This window comes from Myripristis murdjan, chromosome 10, assembly GCF_902150065.1.
Source record: "Myripristis murdjan chromosome 10, fMyrMur1.1, whole genome shotgun sequence".
In the NCBI taxonomy this organism is placed as follows: Eukaryota; Metazoa; Chordata; class Actinopteri; order Holocentriformes; family Holocentridae; genus Myripristis; species Myripristis murdjan.
In genome coordinates, this window is record NC_043989.1 from 22,496,684 (window position 1) to 22,517,186 (window position 20,503).

Genomic DNA, 20,503 nt, shown 5'->3' on the forward strand with positions numbered 1-20,503 from the left:
TGGAAGAATGGTCAAAAATTCCCATAAACACACTCCTAAACCTTGTGGAAAGCCTTCCTAGAAGAGTTGAAGCTGTTATAGCTGCAAAGGACGGGCCCACATCATATTAAATCCTATGGTTTAAGAATGGGATGTCACTCATGTTCATATGTGTGTGAAGGCAGCCGAGCGAATACTTTTGGCAATATAGTGTAGCTCTACGATTGCATATTTGTTGGCATTTTTCTTTTCTTCCTTTTTTCCATAAACATCTAAGTTTTTCACAGAGAAAACAAGGCAATATTTGATCCACATCTTCTCTCCTGAATAGAATTGCGGAGACATTCATGTATTCCAAAAATTTCACTGATGTACAAATGTAATTTATTCTGACACTCACACTTTATTTTTACAGATGCTTTTGGTCCGTTCAGAATTAAAACATTTGCAAAACATTTATCTCATCTCAATAGTTGAAGGTGCGAGATATGGGCAAAGTTTGGAATTGCTTCATACAACTGCTTTTTGCAGAATATATTCACTTTATAATGGATCAACGTTTTAGTCTACATTTCTAGGCAGTCTTCACTCGACGCACACACACACACACACACACACACACACACACACACACACACACACTTTATTCTGTTCTGTTAAAACGACATTTATGTATCTTATTTATCTGTTAGCTTCTGTACGTTAGGGGCAGACATCTGTTATATGAAAAGAAAAAAAAGCAAGTGAAATTAACTTTAAAAAAAAAAAAAATCCAATTATTATTTTAAGAGACGATTTTAAAATTGACTGTCTTGTCTGTTGCACTGTTGAGATTGTGACACTTACCTGCCCTTTATCAGCGCTTGAATAGGCCTCAAAATACAAAAAAGACAAAAAAAAACCTTTGTTCGTCGTCAGTTGCTAAAGGTCTAAATATCTTACATTTGCATCACTTTTTGACTGCATGTTTGTGATTTTAATTCCAAGGACAAAAGAGTCGTTGATTAGTCTGTTGTTCGCTCACAGTAACAGTTGGAGGCAATAATTGTGAAAATAATGAATGCGTTTTTTCCGTTCAAACTCTGTTCATGGTGCTGAACACAATCACGGGAAGAGCGTTTTAAGGCACTTAATTATCCTTTTTTGTTTGTTTGTTTGAGAGGTGTGAAAAGGGGATTCCAGTGAGTTGGTGTTCGTGGTGTGTGGTTAGCGTGTTTTTTTCCTTACGTTTTCCTGCAGCTGTTGGGAGAGGGGGAAATCTGCTTTTTACATCACATCATAATGTCAGCTGTGGGGACTCATCTTGATTTCGGCGTCGGCGTAATAATTGAAATAAACCCAGAGTGTCGCTGTTGACCTACTGATTTGAAACGAATTCACGTCTCCACCCACTGCAATGAAAGAGTAGTCCCTACCTCTTCAGCAATCTGCCAGTGCTAAAGGACCGATATCTGTGGCTTTTATCAGTACATATTCACACTACATGGAAATATATTCACCTTAATTCAAAAGCAATTCTGGAATAACTTAAAGCGGCAAGAGTAACATAGGCTATGTGTCGGTGTTATAGGGCTCGACAAAGAATGGGACACAAAGAAAATTCACTGCTGGGCCTATGCGGCTTTGCTCTGTTCATCCATTTCACCGCTGGAGAACTGAGCTATTCTATTCCGGAGGAAATGAAACGTGGATCAATTATTGGAAATGTAGCGAAGGATCTCGGGCTTGATGTGGGGAAATTATCTGCTCGCAAGGCCCGTATAGACACCGAGCAAGATCACAAGCGTTATTGTGAAATTGATATAAAAACGGGCAGTTTGGTCGTCGGAGACAGGATTGACAGAGAGGAGCTGTGCGGAGAGAAGGTGTCGTGTATGCTGAAATTCGAGTTGGTCCTAGAGAGTCCATTGGAGCTGCATCGTGTTTCACTGCTTATTCAGGATGTAAACGACAATTCGCCCGTTTTCCCGAAGGATACTATAAAACTGGAAATAAGCGAATCAGCTGACAAAGGAGCACGGTATCGGGTTTACGAGGCACATGACGCTGATATCGGACAAAACGCTGTTCAGCTCTACAGTTTACAAAAGAATGACAATTTTGTTTTATCTGTTCGTGGCGATACCGATGGATCTAAAACTGTAGAGATGGTATTAGATAATGAACTTGACCGTGAAAAGCAACACGACTTAAATCTAGTGCTTGTTGCAGTTGATGGAGGCAGTCCTCAAAGATCCGGAACTGCCGTCATACAGGTCACTGTATTGGACGCTAATGATAACGCTCCAGTGTTTAGCCAGGCCGTGTATAGAGTCAGTCTATCTGAAAACTCTCCTCTAGATACTGTTGTCCTTACTGTGACTGCCACTGATGTAGATGAGGGAGTTAACGGAGAAGTGACATATGAGTTTAGTCGCATTTCAGAGAGGGCTAAAAAACTATTCTCACTTAGCAGCAAAACTGGAGAGATAACAGTATCAGGACCAATTGATTTCGAAAGCGATTCTTCATTTGAGATGCGCATTAACGCCAAAGACGGGTATGGGCTTTCATCTGACTGTAAAGTAATAATTGATATAACTGATGTAAATGACAACGCCCCCGTGATTTATCTGAAATCGCTGACTAATCCCATACCAGAGAACGTGTCACCTGGTACAGAGGTGGGCATCATTAACGTGCAGGATCGAGACTCTGGAAGTAACCGACAGGTCCGCTGCTCCATTCAGCAAAACGTTCCTTTTAAGTTGGTCTCTTCCATCAAAAACTATTATTCTCTGGTGACCACGGGCCACCTGGACCGTGAATTACTGTCCGATTACAACATTACAATTATTGCCGCTGACGAGGGCTCTCCTCCTCTGTCCTCCTCTAAAATTGTTCAGTTATCTGTAGCTGACATCAACGACAACCCACCTGTGTTTGAGGAACAGTCCTACAGCGCCTATGTGACTGAAAATAACAAACCTGGCTCCACTTTATGTTCTGTTACTGCTCGAGACCCAGACTGGAGACAAAACGGCACAGTGATTTATTCTCTTTTACCTGGTGAGGTGAACGGGGCCCCGGTGTCCTCCTATCTGTCAGTTAACGGAGACACTGGGGTGATCCACGCTGTGAGATCGTTTGATTATGAACAGTTCAGAAGCTTTAAAGTCCAGGTGATGGCCAGAGACAACGGTTCTCCTCCACTCAGCAGCAACGTGACCGTCAGTGTCTTCATAACGGATGTGAATGACAACTCTCCTCAGATACTGTACCCCGCCCCGGAGGGCAGCTCGTTCATGACCGAGCTGGTTCCCAGAGCTGCACACGGAGGCTCTCTGGTGTCCAAAGTGATTGCGGTGGACGCGGACTCCGGCCAGAATGCCTGGCTGTCCTATCATATAGTCAAATCCACTGATCCGGGACTTTTCACTATTGGTGTCCACAGCGGAGAGATCAGGACACAGCGGGACATTTCTGAATCTGACAGCATGAAACAAAACCTCATTGTGGCAGTGACAGATAACGGGCAGCCCTCTCTCTCTGCCACCTGTTCCATGTATTTACTTATTTCTGACAACTTGGCTGAAGTTCCAGAACTGAAAGATATGTCTTATGATGAAAACAATTCAAAACTGACGTCATATCTGATCATCGCACTGGTGTCCGTGTCTACATTCTTCCTGGCCTTCATTATTATCATCCTGGGTTTGAGATTTTGTCGCAGGAGAAAGCCCAGACTGTTGTTTGACGGGGCCGTCGCCATCCCCAGCGCTCATCTCCCTCCCAATTACGCAGAGGTTGACGGCACTGGAACTTTACGCAGCACTTATAATTATGACTCTTACTTGACAACGGGTTCTAGAACCAGTGACTTCAAATTCGTGAGCTCTTACAATGAGGACACCCTGCCTGCTGATCAAACTCTCAGAAAAAGTTTGACAGACTTTGCCGAAACGTTTGGTCTGTCAGAGGAGTCTCCAGAGGTAGGCTAAACATAACATAGTGTTTTGTGTGTGGGACATAAACATCTTTTCATGATAGTTTTTACAGGTTTTAAATTGTCTCTTTCTAGCAGGTATACAATTATGAGTATACTTAGGCATGTTATTTCTTTTTGATCAAGGACTTGTTATTTTTTGTCTTTCCATATATCACGTGAAAATCACCTCCATTACGTCACACTTTTTTTTTTTTTTTTTTTTTTTTTTTTTTTTACCCATTGTGAAATACATGTTTTTCGTCCTGATTCAAAGACTTAATTACAGCCTGCCTTTTTGTGACACCGTTTGGTCTCTTCTTGGACATAGTTTGAAAAGTATTACATATACACTACTCACAAAAAGTTAGGGATATTCGGCTTTCGGGTGAAATTTCAGGATGAACCTAAAATGCATTATAACCTTTACAGGTGAACTTAATGTGACCTTCTGTAAACTTTTGAATGCACAAGTCCAACTGTTCAATGTTTCAGTACTTTTTGCACAAGTTGCTGTTCTCTAACAAGGAGTTTAACGGCAAAATTCACATCAGGTGTTTGATGCTCCAGCTCATCGAGGTCGTATCATTAGGGAATGGCTGCTGGAGACTGGGGTACCTCAAATGGAGTGGCCTGCACTTTCTCAGACCTGAATCCCATAGAAAACCTATGGGATCAGCTGAGTCGCCGTGTAGAGGCTGGAGCTCTGTACCCCAGAACCTCAATGTCCTGAGGGCCGCCCTTCAAGAAGAGTGGGATGCCATGCCTCAGCAGACAATAACTCGACTTGTGAACAGCATGAGACGTCGTTGTCAAGCTGTAATTGATGCTCAAGGGCACATGACAAGTTATTGACACTGACATTTTTTGTTGTGGTATACCCACCACTGTTATTGGCTTTTTTTTCCAAGAAATTGTTTGTGATGAGGAAATCACCAGTGTATGCTTCTACTTAAATGCCCTACTTTCATGATATAATATCACTGTAGCGTGAACTTTTTATATTTTCCATAAATTTCACCCAAAAGCCAAATATCCCTAACTTTTTGTGAGTAGTGTATATATTTTAATTTATCAAAGTGTGTCCTGATGTGGTAAATCTCTGTGTGAGATTTGTATATTATTTTCTTTCTTTCTTTTTCCTGTTTAGAGCAATATGCTGAATATCAAGATTACTTTGACCAGACAGGTGAACTTTAGCACCAAAGAAATTGATCGGAATAACAACAACAGTAACAGCAATATTTAACAATAATTATCATCCTCGTTATCTTCATCATGAATTTGATCAGATTTTTGCTTATTTGTAAGATATTTACTTTGACTTCAGTTTTGCTTTCATGTCGGACACTTGTGTCACAATACAGTGCTTGTAATGACAATGCGGTACTGCTAAAAAATAACACTAGTGGTCTTCAGAGATAGCTCAACGATTGCATATTCCTTGGCATTTTTCTTTTCTTTCTTTTTTTCCATAAACATCGAAGTTGTTCATTGAGAAAACGAGGCAATATTTGATCGTCATCTTCTCTCTTGAATAGAATTGCGGAGACATTCAAGTATTCTAGAGATTTCACTGATGTACAAATATAATTTATTCTGACATTCACACTTTATTTTTACAGATGCTTTTGGTCCGTTCCGAATGAAAACATTTGCAAAACATTTATCTCATCTCAATAACTGTAGGTGCGAGATATGGGCAAAGTTTGGAATTGCTTCATACAACTGCTTTTTGCAGAATATATTCACTTCATTATGGATCAACGTTTCAGTCTACATTTCTAGGCTGTCTTCAGTTGACACACACACACACACACACACACACACACACACTTACTTTATTCTTTTCTATTAAAACGACATATATGTATCTTATTTTCTGTTTGCTTCTCTACATTAGGGGCAGACATCTGTTATTTGAAAAGAAAAAAGAGCAAGAGAAATTCATTGTTTTGTTTTTTTTAAATTCCAATTATTATTTTAAGAGACGAGCTTATAATTGACTGTCTTGTCTGTTGCACTGTTGAGATTGTGACACTAACCTACCCTTTATCAGCGCTTGAATAGGCCTCAAAACACAAAAAAAAGAAAAAAAAAGAAAAAAAAAAAAACTTTGTTCGTCGTCAGTTGCTAAAGGTCTAAATATCTTACATTTGCAACACTTTTTGACTACATGTTTGTGATTTTAATTCAATGGACCATAAGGTCGTTGATTAGTCTGTTGTTCGCTCACAGTAACAGTTGGAGGCAATAAGTGTGAAAATAATAAATGCGTTTTTTTCCGTTCAAACTCTGTCCACGGTGCTGAACACAGTTACGGGAAGAGCGTTTCAAGGCACTTAATTATCCTTTTTTGTTTGTTTAAGAGGTGTGAAAAAGGGATTCAAGTGAGTTGGTGTTCGTGGTGTGTGGTTAGAGTGTTTTTTTTCCCCCTACGTTTTCCTGCAGCTGTTGGGAGAGGGGAAAATCTGCTTTTTACATAGCATCATAATGTCAGCTGTAGGAACTCATCTTGATTTAACCTTCGGCGTAATAATTGAAATAAACCCAGAGTGTCGCTGTTGACCTACTGATTTGAAACGAATTCACGTCTCCACCCACTGCAATGAAAGAGTAGTCTCTACCTCTTTAGCAATCTGCCAGTGCTAAAGAACCAATATATGTGGCTTTTATCAGTACATGATCACACTACATGGAAATATATTCACCTTAATTCAAGAGCAGTTCTGTAATAACTTAAAGCGGCAAGAGTAACATAGGCTATGTGTCGGTGTTATAGGGCTCGACAAAGAATGGGACACAAAGGAAATTCGCTGCTGAGCCTTGCATGCGGCTTTGCTCTGTTCATCCACTTAACCGCTGGAGACCTGAGCTATTCTATTCCGGAGGAAATGAAACGTGGATCCAATATTGGAAATGTAGCGAAGGATCTCGGGCTTGATGTGGGAAGATTATCTGCTCGAAAGGCCCGTATAGACACCGAGCAAGATCACAAGCGTTATTGTGAAATTGATACAAAAACGGGCAGTTTGGTCGTCGGAGACAGGATTGACAGAGAGGAGCTGTGCGGAGAGAAGGTGTCGTGTATGCTGAAATTCGAGTTGGTCCTAGAGAGCCCATTGGAGCTGCATCGTGTTTCACTGCTTATTCAGGATGTAAACGACAATTCGCCCGTTTTCCCGAAGGATACTATAAAACTGGAAATAAGAGAATCAGCTTTCAAAGGCGCAAGGTATCGGGTTTACGAGGCACATGACGTTGATATCGGACAAAACACTGTACAGCTCTACAGTTTACAAAAGAATGACAATTTTGTTTTATCTGTTCGTGGCGATACCGATGGATCTAAAACTGTCGAGTTAGTATTAGATCATGAACTTGACCGTGAAAAGCAACACGACTTAAATCTAGTACTTGTTGCAGCTGACGGAGGCAGTCCTCAAAGATCCGGAACTGCCGTCATACAGGTCACTGTATTGGACGCTAATGATAACGCTCCAGTGTTTAGCCAGGCCGTGTATAGAGCCAGTCTATCTGAAAACTCTCCTCTAGATACTGTTGTCCTTACTGTGACTGCCACTGATGTAGATGAGGGAGTTAACGGAGAAGTGACATATGAGTTTAGTCGCATTTCAGAGAGGGCTAAAAAAGTATTCTCACTTAGCAGTAAAACTGGAGAGATAGCGGTATCAGGACCAATTGATTTCGAAAGCGATTCTTCATATGAGATGCGCATTAACGCCAAAGACGGGTATGGGCTTTCATCTGACTGTAAAGTAATAATTGATATAACTGACGTAAATGACAACGCCCCCGTGATTTATCTGAAATCGCTGACTAATCCCATACCAGAGAACGTGTCACCTGGTGCAGAGGTGGGCATCATTAACGTGCAGGATCGAGACTCTGAGAATAACCGACAGGTCCGCTGCTCCATTCAGCAAAACGTTCCTTTTAAGTTGGTCTCTTCCATCAAAAACTATTATTCTCTGGTGACCACGGGCCACCTGGACCGTGAATTACTGTCCGATTACAACATTACAATTACTGCCGCAGACGAGGGCTCTCCTCCTCTGTCCTCCTCTAAAACTGTTCAGTTATCTGTAGCTGACATCAACGACAACCCACCTGTGTTTGAGGAACAGTCCTACAGCGCCTATGTGACTGAAAATAACAAACCTGGCTCCACTTTATGTTCTGTTACTGCTCGAGACCCAGACTGGAGACAAAACGGTACAGTGATTTATTCTCTCTTACCTGGTGAGGTGAACGGGGCCCCGGTGTCCTCCTATCTGTCAGTTAACGGAGACACTGGTGTGATCCACGCTGTGAGATCGTTTGATTATGAACAGTTCAGAAGCTTTAAAGTCCAGGTGATGGCCAGAGACAACGGTTCTCCTCCGCTCAGCAGCAACGTGACCGTCAGTGTCTTCATAATGGATGTGAATGACAACTGTCCTCAGATACTGTACCCCGCCCCGGAGGGCAGCTCGTTCATGACCGAGCTGGTGCCCAAAGCTGCACACGGAGGCTCTCTGGTGTCCAAAGTGATTGCGGTGGACGCGGACTCCGGCCAGAACGCCTGGCTGTCCTATCATATAGTCAAATCCACTGATCCTGGACTTTTCACTATTGGTGTTCACAGCGGAGAGATCAGGACACAGCGGGACATTTCTGAATCTGACAGCATGAAACAAAACCTCATTGTGGCAGTGAAAGATAACGGGCAGCCCTCTCTTTCTGTCACCTGCTCCATGTATTTACTTATTTCTGACAACTTGGCTGAAGTTCCAGAATTGAAAGATATGTCTTATGACGAGAACAATTCTAAACTTACATTTTATCTTATCATCTCTCTGGCGTCCGTCTCCACCTTGTTCCTTACCTTTGTTATTGTGATGCTGGGTGTGAGGTTTTGTCGCAGGAGAAAGCCCAGGATTCTGTTTGATGGAGCGGTCGCTGTGCCCAGCGCTTATCTCCCTCCCACTTACGCAGAAGTTGACGGTACAGGAACTTTACGCAGCACTCATAATTATGATGCCTATTTGACAACGGGCTCCAGAACTAGTGACTTCAAGTTCGTGAGCTCTTACAATGAGGACACTCTGCCTGCTGATCAAACTATGAAAAAAAGTCTTACAGACTTTGCTGAGGTGTTTGGAGACTCTGCGAGTTCCCCAGAGGTACGTTTAAAGTATACATTAATGACGTATACATACTGCATCCGCTTTTGATTTTTTTCATATTTGTGTGTGTGTGTGTGTGTGAAATCCATGTTAATATATTGGTTGTGTTTAAAATGGCTTCGTGATTTCCACTTGGCCTAAGCTTATGTCACATTTCGATTCAAAATGCTGACATTGTCAAGATTTATTTGATCAAACAGGTAGACATGTGCTTATAATGAGTATGCAGTAGTGGTACTGAATACATCATCACAAGCGGTCTTTATATTTTGTTTTACCATCATACATTCCATTTAATTTTACAGTTTTAAGTGTATAAACAGGATAGTTATTTGCATAAACATGATCTAGCTATATTCTTATGCGTGCTGTTGCGGACACATTCAAATACTTCAACGATTTCACTGTAAGCCATTTGAAATTCATTAGTTTATGATGTAGTCTTGGGCAGAACGGTACAGCACAAACGTTGACGTTGTAATCAGAAAGAATGAGCTTAATCTAAAACAAGGTGTACCTTTTAGTGTGTGTATTTTTGTGTTTGGTATGTACACTATATTGTTCTCAGTCATAGTCCTGGAGTTACTAGGAAGCACTGGCTGATGGCTACCTGCATACCTACAGTGTGAATGTAAAACTAAAATAATGATTCGAATGGGCCATTGACGATAACTTCTCCGATTTTTGGTGATGGTTGCATCGTAGCTCTTACACCGTTGAAATTTGATGTTTAAAGGAAGCTCTAGCAGGCAACTTTCGACTAAGGTTAAACCATTATCCAGTAGATGGAAAAGAGTATCGCGCGCAAGGTCAGTCTCATGCTATCCCCATCCTATCATATTTTGATTGAACTGTTATCATGCAATGTCTCCAGTGCATCCAGAGATGCATCGCTCAGCTCCTTAAAAGTGTCTTCCTACCTTGGTCTCCTCTGTCTAATGGTAGCTGCTGACCGGTTAACTCCTTTGAACATATCGTGACATTTGCGTACTTTTCATAGGGACGATTACACCATTTTATTCAAATGCTTTAAATGAGGGATCACCTTTGCGTTACCCCCCCCCCCACCCTCTCTCTCTCTCTCTCTCTCTCTCACACACACACACACACACACACACACACACACACACCACCCCGCCACATCTTCGCTATGAGTGAAGCTCCTGCGTCTTGGTGATGTAAGGCCACTCAGGCGAGGAACCGAGAGACCAGGAGGGACGTGAACTGCAGCAACAACTCTCGACTCACTTCCCTCTGTCATCGCTTACTGACAACGTGGCACCTCACCAGCCAACTGTTACAGCAGTTGCAGAATATGTTTTCAGTTTTAGTGGAGATGTGTAGCGCTACCAATAAACCATAAACATTATACACTTGTGTCGCATCACGCATATTAAGAAACAAACATTTTATATACATTGTTACTGTTTGTATCAGTACCTTATTGATGCGACTGCATAACGTCCAAATAAATCAATACATATAAACAAACAAATATAATAATTAACAATCACACAATGATATTTTAGACCCACGAATGGCAGAAGTAGCCTACAGATTTTAACATCCTTATGACGTTTCTCTATTTGATTATGGATCAATTTGCCATCATATCACCTTGATTGCTTTCTAATGCTGATTTCATAATTGTCAGAGTCTCAGGAAATATTGTGCAATTCCTGAGCCGAGACGAGACTGTATCCAACTATATCCAAAAAAAAAAAATAATAAAAAATAAAAATGGCATATTCGTTGTAGTTTTTTTACGATTTTATAAGCATTTTCTTCTGTAATTAAATGTTACCCCACATTAACTTGAATTGTACCCTGTTAATTCAGAGCTATACAGTTGGATTTATTAGTATCACAATGCCTGCCGAGGCAGTCTCAACTTTTAAACCAGCACTTGCAGAAATCTAGGGGCCGAATTAGGGTGAAATTAAAAAAAGAGAGTTGGGTTAGTCTCTGTCCGTGGTGCTGAAACCATCTCAGCGCCAACGTCTTACAATCTTTTCAGTTTTCATCTGAAATAAATATGCCCAAGATATAAACCCAGTTTCTTTCACATTTGTATTGTTTTATCTTGTGCATAAATTCAAGCAAATTATTATGCCTTCACTGTCTTTTTCACCAGACTACTTAATAGTTTGCAATTTTTGTAATGCCGAGACGTCACTCACAGTGTCGCTGTCCACCAGTTTTACTTAACTGCACTGCATTATGTTCAACCACACATTCCCACTCTATATTTAAACCCATTTTATGACAGTGGACATGTTCGTTCTAGAAAGCAAGGAGATGGCTCAGATTAAAATCTCATGTGCATGTAACTTTTAGACAGACATTTTTTATGGGCTACATAGCTGGTGTTCATTTAATATATACCCAATTGTTAATGGTGGCGTCGACGCTGATCTTAAAGAAGAATGGAACACAAAGGATTTCCAGTGATTTGCCTGGTCAGCTGCTTGGGAGTATTTCTTCTGGCATCGCAAACCCTCTGCAGAGAAGTGACTTATTCTTTTCCCGAAGAGATTAAACGTGGCTCACTTATTGGAAATATAGCAAAGGACTTAGGGCTTGAAGTAGGCCAACTGAACGCTCGAAAGGCTCGCATTGATTCCGAGGGGAAAAGCAAACGGCATTGTGACATTAATTTGAACAACGGAGACATTATGGTTGCCGATAGGATTGACAGAGAGGGGATTTGTGGCAAAAAGGCATCTTGTATTTTAAATCAGGAACTTGTTTTGGAAAGTCCTTTGGAGCTGCATCGTATTAACCTTCATATTCAGGACATCAATGACAATTCCCCAACATTTAAAAAGAGTACCATAAATTTTGAAATTAGAGAATCTGCAACGAAAGGAAGTCGTTTTCGTTTGGATGAGGCCCACGATGCCGATATCGGACAAAACGCTGTCCAAGGATATACGATGGAGGCGAATGAACACTTTAGACTGAATGTTATTGCAAAAAACACAGGAGGTAAATATAGCGAGTTACTTTTAGAGAAGGAATTGGACAGAGAGCAGCAGCAGGAGTTAACTATTGTACTTGTGGCGACAGACGGAGGCACACCTCAAAGATCAGGTACTGTTGTAATCCATGTCACTGTACTGGACGCTAATGACAATGCCCCAGTGTTTAGCCAGTCCGTCTATAAAGTCAGTCTGCCAGAAAACTCACCTTTAGACACTATAGTGATTACAGTTAGTGCCACTGATGTGGATGAGGGAGTGAATGGAGAGGTGACATATGACTTTGATCACATTTCAGATGAAAGTAACGCTTTTTCTATCAATCAGATAACTGGTGAAGTAAGAGTGAGTGGAATCATAGATTATGAAGAGCAGTCCATTTTTGAGATGCAAATTACAGCTAAAGATGGTCTTGGATTAGTGTCATCGTGCACATTATTAATTGAAATAACAGATATTAATGACAATGTCCCTCTTGCATTCATTAAGTCTCTGACTAATCCTATACCAGAGAATGTGTCACCTGGTACAGAGGTGGGCATCATTAACGTGCAGGATAGAGACTCTGAGATTAACCGACAGGTCCGCTGCTCCATTCAGCAAAACGTCCCTTTTAAGTTGGTACCTTCAATCAAAAACTACTATTCTCTGGTGACCACAGGCCACCTGGACCGCGAACTAGTATCTGATTATAATATTACAATCACTGCTAATGACGAGGGCTCTCCCCCTCTGTCCTCCTCTAAAACTGTTCAGTTATCTGTAGCTGACGTCAATGACAACCCACCTGTGTTTGAGGAACAGTCCTACAGCGCCTATGTGACTGAAAATAACAAACCTGGCTCCACTTTATGTTCTGTTACTGCTCGAGACCCAGACTGGAGACAAAACGGTACAGTGATTTATTCTCTTTTTCCTGGTGAGGTGAACGGGGCCCCAGTGTCCTCCTATCTCTCAGTTAACGGAGACACTGGGGTGATCCACGCTGTGAGGTCGTTTGATTATGAACAGTTCAGGAACTTTAAAGTCCAGGTGATGGCCAGAGACAACGGTTCTCCTTCACTCAGCAGCAACGTGACCATCAGTGTCTTCATAACAGATGTGAACGACAACTCTCCCCAGATATTGTACCCCGCCCCAGAGGGCAGCTCGTTCATGACCGAGCTGGTGCCCAAAGCTGCACACGGAGGCTCTCTGGTGTCGAAGGTGATAGCGGTGGACACAGACTCCGGCCTGAATGCCTGGCTGTCCTATCATATAGTCAAATCCACTGATCCGGGACTTTTCACTATTGGTGTCCACAGTGGGGAGATCAGGACACAGCGGGACATTTCTGAATCTGACAGCATGAAACAAAACCTCATTGTGGCAGTGAAAGATAATGGGCAGCCCTCTCTCTCTGTCACCTGCTCCATGTATTTACTTATTTCTGACAACTTGGCTGAAGTGCCGGAGCTGAAGGATATGTCTCACAGTGAGAGCAGTTCCAAGCTAACATCTTATCTGATCATTGCGCTAGTCTCTGTCTCCACATTTTTCCTGACTTTCATTATTATCATTCTGGGTTTGAGGTTTTGTCGCAGAAGAAAGCCCAGAATGATGTTTGACGGAGCGGTTGCCATCCCCAGTGCTTATCTCCCACCCAGTTACGCAGACGTTGACGGCACAGGAACTTTACGCAGCACCTATAACTATGACACCTACTTGACAACGGGTTCTAGAACCAGTGACTTCAAGTTTGTGACATCTTACAACGACAACACGCTGCCTGTAGACGAGACTCTCAAAAAAAGTCCAGCTGTTTTGACAGATGTATTTGGGGATTGTGGTGATTCGCTGGAGGTAGGTGCAAATCTTAGGTTTCATTAGGGTAAACTTTGTACTTTGTAACTGAAATCTCTCGATTACTAATCACTCAGTCACTCATCCCAGTCACTTGTTTGAAATTGTGTTAGCCTCTCTGCTGTAAGATAGTATAAGGATGCTCATACCAACTGACTTTTTACCTCACTTCCCATGTTCAGATGTTCTCATCCAAGGGAACCGATAGAGATTATTGTATATCTTCTCACAAATAGGGAATTGACATGACGCCTCAGAAAATATAGTCATCATCGTGCTTTCTTGAGGACGCAATCGATGGTATAAGACCATGTCAAAGTTTTTGACACGTGTACCAAAATACCTAAAGCTGTCAACAGTTTCAACAGATGAACCACAGAGGCAGATGCCACTGATCTCCCTAAAGTCAACAATGATTTCTCAGATTTTATTGGTTTTTAAAGAAAGTTTGGCTGCTTCCTGTTTGTCTTGTTTCTGTGTATTTCTCCTCCTCCCTCAGTACCACTTATCAATTACCAGAAAGTAACTGGAGGGAAGTGAGGAAAAGGAGGGCAGAAAGGGCATGAGAAAAGACAGCAAAAGTGAACAGAATTGGGACTGTTGTTTCCTAATATCATCTTTATTACAGAAGAAGCAACCTGAAAGGCATATTTATAAAATGAAGTTAAATGAAGTTATGAAGTTATATCATTGTGCTATATAATAATTATGTTGTACAGTACACTACATGTGGTTTGTTAGACATTCTATTTTGTTTATTAGGCCTTCTGTGTATTTTTTTTTTTTTTTTTTCAGAAAAAACTTGGACAAGACAGTAAGATGCTCTTTATCCCATTAATGTTTAAAATAAGAGTCCTGTTTAAATTTGTCCTTTATTGAATGTTATACATAGTGTTTTATGGTTGGGACAGATTTTAAGATGGTGATGTCAAAATTAGTTTCTGAGTTACAAAGGAAAAGAGGATTAATGAAGGAAAGAAGGAGGCAAGTGTGGAGGAATATGGGTTTCCTAATCTCAGTCTGGAGTTTGCCTGTCAGATAATCCAACAGCCATCTGCAGATGGAGATTTCTAAGGGGTAGGGAAACACATTTATAAATTGAATCAAAAAAGTAAAATATGAATGACATACATTTATGTTGATTAATATTAAGCAGTTAATAGGGTGAATTCACCAAAAGGATGACATCATTAAATGGGACATTTTAAAGATGACAAACATAATTTTCTGCCACTACATCTGGTAGTGAGCAAAGTGAGCCACTATACAGTTGCAAAAACAATTATAATGTAGTTTTCAAATACGGTATATGCACAAGGACATTTGAACACTCCAGTAGCATGGAGGCGGGGTATTACAAAATACTTTATGGACAAGGAGGGCTTAGTTCTCCCATAACCTCAGGTTATCCACATTAGATTGTTTTCCTCTGTGCTCGCTTTTAACCATGTTGATATGAGAAAAAGACATAGATGAGTTTGGGAGAGTCAGGAAAAAAGCAACAACATAATTTTAATTTTGAGTGCAGAAAACTCAGATGAAAGGGAACATTAAGCTTTTCACTGGTACAGAAAAGTGATGTGATAAAATGCATTTTGTACCGATGCAGGTAAGAGGGTTTTCTGCTTTTGACAAATGTGCACAGTTTATATGCAAATCTCTAATTAATTTCAGCTTTTGTGTATATTTTGTTTGACTGGCAAGTAGTATAATTGATTGACATTGCTGCAGGGATGGAACAAAGTCCAGAGAGGGGGCTAACCCTTCGAAGCACAAAATGACATTGGTTGCATAGTTTTTTTTTTTTTTTTTTTTTTTTTTTTAAGTTCTATATTAAGGATAAGACTTCCTGTGCCAGACTTTATGATAAAGGTGAATAATTGTGGTGAGTCTAGCATTTTAAAGCAGTTGTCAATACTTTCTCTGAATTTTGCTTTTCTGTCTTTATTGAACTGCCCCACTTTATCAGACAGAGCTATATGCTAGATAGCTAACTTTAACAAACTTAGATGAAGTGAGATATCAGGTTAGACACTTTCCTTCAGTTGGAAGTTGTTATAATGTTTTATAAGATATTCTTCAGAGGGATTGTTACTGAAATACAGCCTAGTATCTTGTTTCATCCTTCCATTAAAAGACTAATAAGACTTAGAACCAGAACTTCCAGATTGTGAAACAACACATATGCACAGAGATATCCACCTCATTAACACTTCAAATATAGAGCTGGAGGCCAGTTGTCAGATTTATATAATGGCACAATATGACTGAGGTCAGATATTGTTATATTTACTTTAAGTACTTTATCTTCTTTTGTTACATTTCAAATGCATTTTAATGCATCTGAAGCACATAATTCTTTGAAGGCATCAGTGTTCTATTTCATGTTCTTTTTGTTTGTTTGTTTGTTTGTTTGTTTGTTTGTTTTATGGCCTTACATTTTATAATGGTCAGATTTTAATTAGTGTTTTTTAAAGCTTTGACTAATGTAGTACGTGCATATAATTGACTGGTTTTGTTTTATTTATTATTGTCTTGTACTTTGTGTCTTATCGGTGAGCTCACTAAGAAAAATTCCAATTAATTAAGTTGATAAGATAATAATGTATTGAATCAAATTGATAAATACTTGATAAATACTTGCATACTTTTTCTGCCCATGGTGCTGACAGGGACAGTCACCACTCTGTTGTAATGGTGATATCATACATCCTATTGCTACCAGGTGAAAGATTAATAGCGAACCGCTGTGTTATGCGAATTACTATGACACGCAGCCTGTAGGTCTAAGGTAAAACGACTGGACTAATTAATTGGATATTTACTGACATTAACTGTCTCTTTTGAGGACTTGCCATTATTTAAGTGTACTCATGGTGTCACTATACACCAGCAAAGTAGTAAAATGTTCATCATCCTTTGCACACCACCCGTCATAGGGATATCACAAAGCTGAGGTTTCACATTGGCAGGAGTGATGGTAAATGGTATGGCAGGACTACATTTGTAGTTGTTGTTTGGCCAAAGATTGGATTTTGAATCGGTTATCGAGCTGACTCCAAACGACAGTTGATATACGGTCAACGTGGACAGTAGGCTACTGCTGTAATGAGGATGATACACACAGTGTACGTTCTTCAAATGCACCGCTTTGTCTGTTTGTTAGCTGTGCTGCACTACGCACATGGAGACCTCAGCTACTCTATACCAGAGGAGATGAAGCATGGATCTGTTATTGGAAATATCGCCAAGGATCTCGGCCTCGAGGTGGGCAGATTGTCTGCTCGCAAAGCACGTATTGACACGGAAGGAAGCGACGTACAATTTTGTGGTATCGATCTTCGAAATGGGGATTTAATTGTTACGAAAAGAATAGACAGAGAAGAGCTTTGTGGAGAAAAGCCTTCTTGTGTTCTTAAATTTGAATTGCTACTGGAGAGTCCATTACAACTGCACCGTTTGTCTCTGCAGATCCAGGACATAAATGATAATGCACCCATTTTCCCAAAGGATACAATAAAACTGGAAATAGGAGAATCAGCTGACAGGGGAGCTCGGTATCGGGTTAATGCTGCCCATGATGCAGATATTGGCCAGAATTCCGTTGAAACCTACACCTTACAACACAATACCTACTTTGTTTTGAACATCCAAACGACAAACGCTGGTAGTAAATATGGTGAACTGGTTTTAGATAAGGAATTAGACCGAGAGGAGCTGCAAGAAATGAAATTACTGCTCACAGCTCTGGATGGTGGTTCTCCTCAGAAATCGGGTACTGCAGTCATTCACGTCATTGTACTCGATGCAAACGATAACGCCCCAGTGTTTACCGAGGCCATTTATAAAGCCAGTCTTGCGGAAAACTCTCCGCTGAAAACATTAGTAATTACTGTCAGTGCTTCAGACGCAGATGAGGGTGTCAATGGTGAAGTTACTTATGAATTTAGCCGACTTTCCGATAAGTCACGAAAACTTTTTACATTACATCACAGAAGTGGAGAGATCACTGTGACAGGTGAAATTGACTATGAGGAGGGGGCAAAATATGAAATGTTTATTGAGGCCAAAGATGGGTATGGTCTCTCTTCAGATGCAAAAGTGATTATAGATATTACTGATGTGAATGATAACGCCCCAGTAATATATCTGAAATCCCTTATTTATTCAACACCAGAGAACGTGTCACCTGGTACAGAGGTGGGCATCATTAATGTGCAGGATAGAGACTCTGAGAATAACCGTCAGGTTCGCTGTTTCATTCAGCAAAACGTCCCTTTTAAGTTGGTTCCCTCTATCAAAAATTACTATTCTCTGGTGACCACAGGCCACCTGGACCGCGAACTAGTATCTGATTATAATATTACAATCACTGCTACAGACGAGGGCTCTCCTCCTCTTTCCTCCTCTAAAATTGTTCAGTTATCTGTAGCTGACGTCAACGACAACCCACCTGTGTTTGAGGAACAGTCATATAGCGCCTATGTGACTGAAAATAACAAACCTGGCTCCACTTTATGTTCTGTTACTGCTCGAGACCCAGACTGGAGACAAAACGGTACAGTGATTTATTCTCTTTTACCTGGTGAGGTGAACGGGGCTCCGGTGTCCTCCTATCTGTCAGTTAACGGAGACACTGGGGTGATCCACGCTGTGAGGTCGTTTGATTATGAACAGTTCAGGAACTTTAAAGTCCAGGTGATGGCCAGAGACAATGGTTCTCCTCCGCTCAGCAGCAACGTGACCGTCAGTGTCTTCATAACGGATGTGAATGACAACTCTCCTCAGATACTGTACCCCGCCCCGGAGGGCAGCTCATTCATGACCGAGCTGGTGCCCAAAGCTGCACACGGAGGCTCTCTGGTGTCCAAGGTGATAGCAGTGGACGCAGACTCCGGCCAGAACGCCTGGCTGTCCTATCATATCGTCAAATCCACTGATCCGGGACTTTTCTCTATTGGTGTCCACAGCGGAGAGATCAGGACACAGCGGGACATTTCTGAATCTGAAAGCATGAAACAGAATCTCATTGTGGCGGTGAGAGATAACGGGCAGCCCTCTCTCTCTGCCACCTGTTCCATGTATTTACTTATTTCTGACAATTTGGCTGAAGTTCCAGAACTGAAGGATATGTCTTATGATGAAAGCAATTCAAAACTGACATCCTATTTAGTAATCGCGCTGGTGTCCGTCTCCACATTTTTCCTGACTTTCATTATTATCATCCTGGGTTTGAGGTTTTGTCGCAGGAGAAAGCCCAGAATGTTGTTTGATGGCGCGGTCGCCATCCCCAGCGCTTATCTCCCACCTAATTACGCAGAAGTTGATGGCACAGGAACTTTACGCAGCACTTACAATTATGACGCCTACTTGACAACTGGCTCTAGAACCAGTGACTTCAAATTCGTGAGATCTTACAATGATGACACGCTGCCTGCTGATCAAACTCTCAGAAATAGTCCAGCAGACTTTGTTGATGCATTTGGAGATTCCGATGTTTCACCAGAGGTAGGAAGAAACTAACCATTACCTTTTTATGCACTGTAATAACGTGTGACATAGTCTAAATTATGTTTTTTTTTTTTTTTTTTTCACAGCATCAGTGACTTAAACACTAGCTTCTAACTTTGTTTTACATTCTTGAATACCAGCCACAGTTATCAGCGAGCCACTGCTTTTTTAATTTTTTTTTAAAATAATCATATTGATATTTCCTATGAAGATGAGGAAATACATGTTTATTAATTTGGTTTCAAACATTACGCACTGATTGAACATTGTCTGTTTGAGTAGTAACATGCTAGTGAAATCTGATCGACAACAATAATGAACTATCCGGAATCCTTTAATGTTTGACTTTTTTTTTTTTTTTTTTTTAATCATTTTTTAACTGTGCAACTGGTGAAATGTGCATTTCTTTCAATTTTGTAGACTGCACTTTGAAAAAAGTTATCAATAATATTATGCTCTAAATGTTTTTGGTTGGTCTGTAAATGTTTTGTTGTGCATAGTGGCTTATAATATCTTCAAGGGACTTTTGTCATCGGTAAGGTGTCAGTTTTTCCACAACAAAGGAAATGGCCATACTTTAAGGATTTGTCTCATGAGAGTGTAATAATAAACTGACAATTAGAACATGCTATGTACCACTAGACTTTGAGAAAAGTCCATTAGAATTTGCTGATATATTGGTCGGTCACGTGATTCCGTACAAACAGGCAGATAGGACCTATGCAGAGGTATTTGGTTGTTCTGATGGCCCTTTTCAGTTAGGAAAAATATATGTATCTTGTTTCTGTAGATGCAGGTAGAAACGAGGTTTGTAGAGGTATTTAGTGATTAATCAGTTGGGGGGAAAAAGTTGTGTGTTTTTTAGGTTTTGTAGAAAACACATTGAACACAGTTACTATCCCTCTCATATTTTTTCGTAGAAATTAAGTACTGACTCACTTTACTCAAATTTCCTCTGTTCGCAGTAAATTTCTTGAATAATTTGTAAAATTCATGTTTGTTTTCCCCTCTCTTCGGAAAACGCATTAGGACTTTTA

The 20,503-nt window shown here is 40.7% G+C and overlaps 2 protein-coding genes across 2 annotated transcripts in view; both read left to right on the forward strand.

The window, feature by feature from the left end:
• LOC115366762 (protocadherin gamma-C5-like) overlaps nucleotides 1-20,503 on the forward strand; it is a 256,394-nt gene that overhangs the window by 7,859 nt on the left and 228,032 nt on the right. The window lies entirely within an intron of this gene.
• Nucleotides 1,563-14,481, forward strand: LOC115366926 (cadherin-23-like). Its single transcript, XM_030062596.1, has 5 exons — nucleotides 1,563-3,950; nucleotides 4,043-4,056; nucleotides 6,726-9,129; nucleotides 12,603-13,955; nucleotides 14,455-14,481. Exons 1-5 carry the CDS (start codon nucleotides 1,563-1,565, stop codon nucleotides 14,479-14,481), a joined length of 6,186 nt encoding a protein of 2,061 aa, XP_029918456.1.